The following is a 2,292-nucleotide window of genomic DNA, read 5'->3' as shown; positions in this document are numbered from 1 at the left end:
GGGGATGGGGATGGGAATGGGGATGGGGATGGGAATGGGGATGGGATGGGATGGGATGGGATGGGGATGGATGGGATGGGGATGGGGATGGGGATGGGGATGGGGATGAGGATGGGAATGGGGATGGGGATGGAGTTGGGAATGGGATGGGGACGGAATAGGGCTGGGCACACCTGGTAACGGAAGGTGGGGCAGAGCTGGTAGTTGACCATCTCCTGGTGGAAGACGGGGGTGAGGCTGCCCGAGATGGGGGGCACGATCCAGACCCAGTCAGCCGGGCACCCTCCCCGTGTCCGCAGCTCATTCTCCATGTGCTTCACAAAGGACTCGGTGGCTGCATGGTGGTCCACGATGGTCACTTTGGCCTCCTGTGCAGACAAGGGGGTGAGCAGTGTCCAGCCCTCCTGCGTGCACTGCCGCGGGGGTGTCCCTGCTGGCATTGGGGCCACCCCCCACACCGCTGGGTCCCACCTGGTAGCTGTGCAGCACAGCAATGTTCATCTCCACAGCAGCCTTGTCCTTCCAGAGGGACGAAGTCTTACGTGTGTCCAACCCCATGCGCAGGGCCACCTCCTGCCGGGGGCATCAGCTGTGTGTCCCTGTCCCCATGGGGATGTGGACACGGGGAGGGGATGGGGATGATGATGGGGATGACGATGGGGATGGGATGGGATTGGGATGAGGATGGAATGGGACAAGGATGGAGTGGGGACAGAGATGGGGTTGGGATGGGAATAGGGATGGGGATGAGAATAAGATGGGGATGGAGGTGCGATGAGATGGGAATGGGATGGGATGGGATGGGGATGCAGACATGGACAGGGACAGGATCTTTTGCCCATTCTGGTGCAGAACAGCAGCCATGGGCACCCCCAGACCCCGCAGCAGAGAAGGGTTGGGGTTGGGGGCTCCCTTCCCCCGCTTTGCCCCCACGGGACCCCCGTGGCGGTGGGGATGCACGGGGCTGCACCCCACCTGCAGCAGGTTGTAGCGGTGGCTGTCACAGAGGTTCCTGGTGCCGATCTCGCTGCTCATGTACCAACCATTGAAGGGTGCAGCTGGGAACTCCAACCCCCCGATCTCCAGCAGCATGTTGGACACAGCAGGCAGTGCGTACCAGCGCAGCCCCAGCTCCCCAAACCACTCCAGCCTGTGTTGGGAGGGAGATGCAGCCCAGAGCCCCACACCGGCCCCACAGCAGAGACGCTTCCACTCCCAGCTTCTGGCCCTGCTCCCATCCCATCCCATCCCATCCCATCCCATCCCATCCCATCCCATCCCATCCCATCCCACCCCCACAGCCATGCCCACACACTCCGTGCTCTGGCACTGTGGCAGCCCCCCCCAGCCCTTTGCTCAGCCCCACTCACGTGGGGTGCGTGAGGGGCACCTCGAGGACCAGCTCCGATGGCAGTGGGAAGAGCTCGGGGGCCTCGTCGGGTCCCTGCAGCAGCAGCGGCAGCACATCGAAGCGCCCGCTGCCCGGACTCCATCCATAGTGCACGCAGAGCTGCGGGCACAGCGGGGTCAGGGGGGCTGTAGGGCACTCGTCCCGGGGCTGGGGGGGTGTTGGTGTGGGACCCCCACCTCGGTGATGTCCACGTTGGCCGGGTCGCCCAGCACGGAGCCGTCGGGCTGCCGGTACCCGGCGTAGCGGATCAGCTGCGTGTTCCAGATGCGGAAGTCGCCCCGGCCCGGCACCCGCTGGGGGAAGATGGTGATGGCCGACCTGTGGGGCGCGGGCAGGGCGTCACCGACCTGTCCTCATCCCATGTGTGCCCCATCCCTGCCCCTATCTCTGCTCCATCTTAACCCATCCCCACGCTCTTCCCCTCCTCCTTTTTCACTTTTGCTTTTCCCCTTTCCCTTCTCCTCCTTCTTCCCCTTTCAGGCGTCTACCTCCATTTCCATCCTTTTTTCTATCTCTGTCTTCATCCCATTCCCATCCCCGTCCCCCACCCATCCCCTCCCCAACCCATCTTTATTTCTTCGCCATACCCATCTCCTCCTCATCTCCTCCCCATCCCCATCCCCATCCCCAACTCATCTTCATTCCTTCACCATACCCACCTCCTCCCCATCTCCTCCCCATCTCCAACCCATCTGTATTTCTTCCCCATCCCCCCCCCACCTTCATCCCCACCCTATCTTATCTCCATTCCTTCCCCACCTCCGTCCCCATCCTATTCCCACTCTCATCCTCAACCTATGCCATCCCCATCCCCATCCCTTCTCCATTCCTCCCCGTTCTCCATCCCCCTCCCCATCCCCATCCCCTTCCCACCCCATCTC

The 2,292-nt window shown here is 62.8% G+C and overlaps 1 protein-coding gene across 1 annotated transcript in view; it reads right to left on the bottom strand.

Moving 5' to 3' along the window:
• LOC100545552 (nitric oxide synthase, endothelial) overlaps nucleotides 1–1,764 on the bottom strand; it is a gene marked incomplete at its 5' end in the record, with an annotated part of 8,147 nt that extends 6,383 nt beyond the window's left edge. The window contains 5 exons of the mRNA XM_019623341.1: nucleotides 108–368; nucleotides 472–573; nucleotides 976–1,150; nucleotides 1,371–1,510; nucleotides 1,588–1,764. Coding sequence (XP_019478886.1) covers nucleotides 108–368; nucleotides 472–573; nucleotides 976–1,150; nucleotides 1,371–1,510; nucleotides 1,588–1,764 — 855 coding nt within the window. The remainder of the gene's footprint in view (nucleotides 1–107; nucleotides 369–471; nucleotides 574–975; nucleotides 1,151–1,370; nucleotides 1,511–1,587) is intronic.
• Between the last annotated feature and the right edge of the window lie 528 nt (nucleotides 1,765–2,292).

The sequence above is a fragment of the Meleagris gallopavo genome, chromosome 29, assembly GCF_000146605.3.
Source record: "Meleagris gallopavo isolate NT-WF06-2002-E0010 breed Aviagen turkey brand Nicholas breeding stock chromosome 29, Turkey_5.1, whole genome shotgun sequence".
NCBI classification, from domain to species: Eukaryota; Metazoa; Chordata; class Aves; order Galliformes; family Phasianidae; genus Meleagris; species Meleagris gallopavo.
Note: the sequence above shows the minus strand (reverse complement) of the source record. Positions and strands in the feature narration are given on the sequence as shown.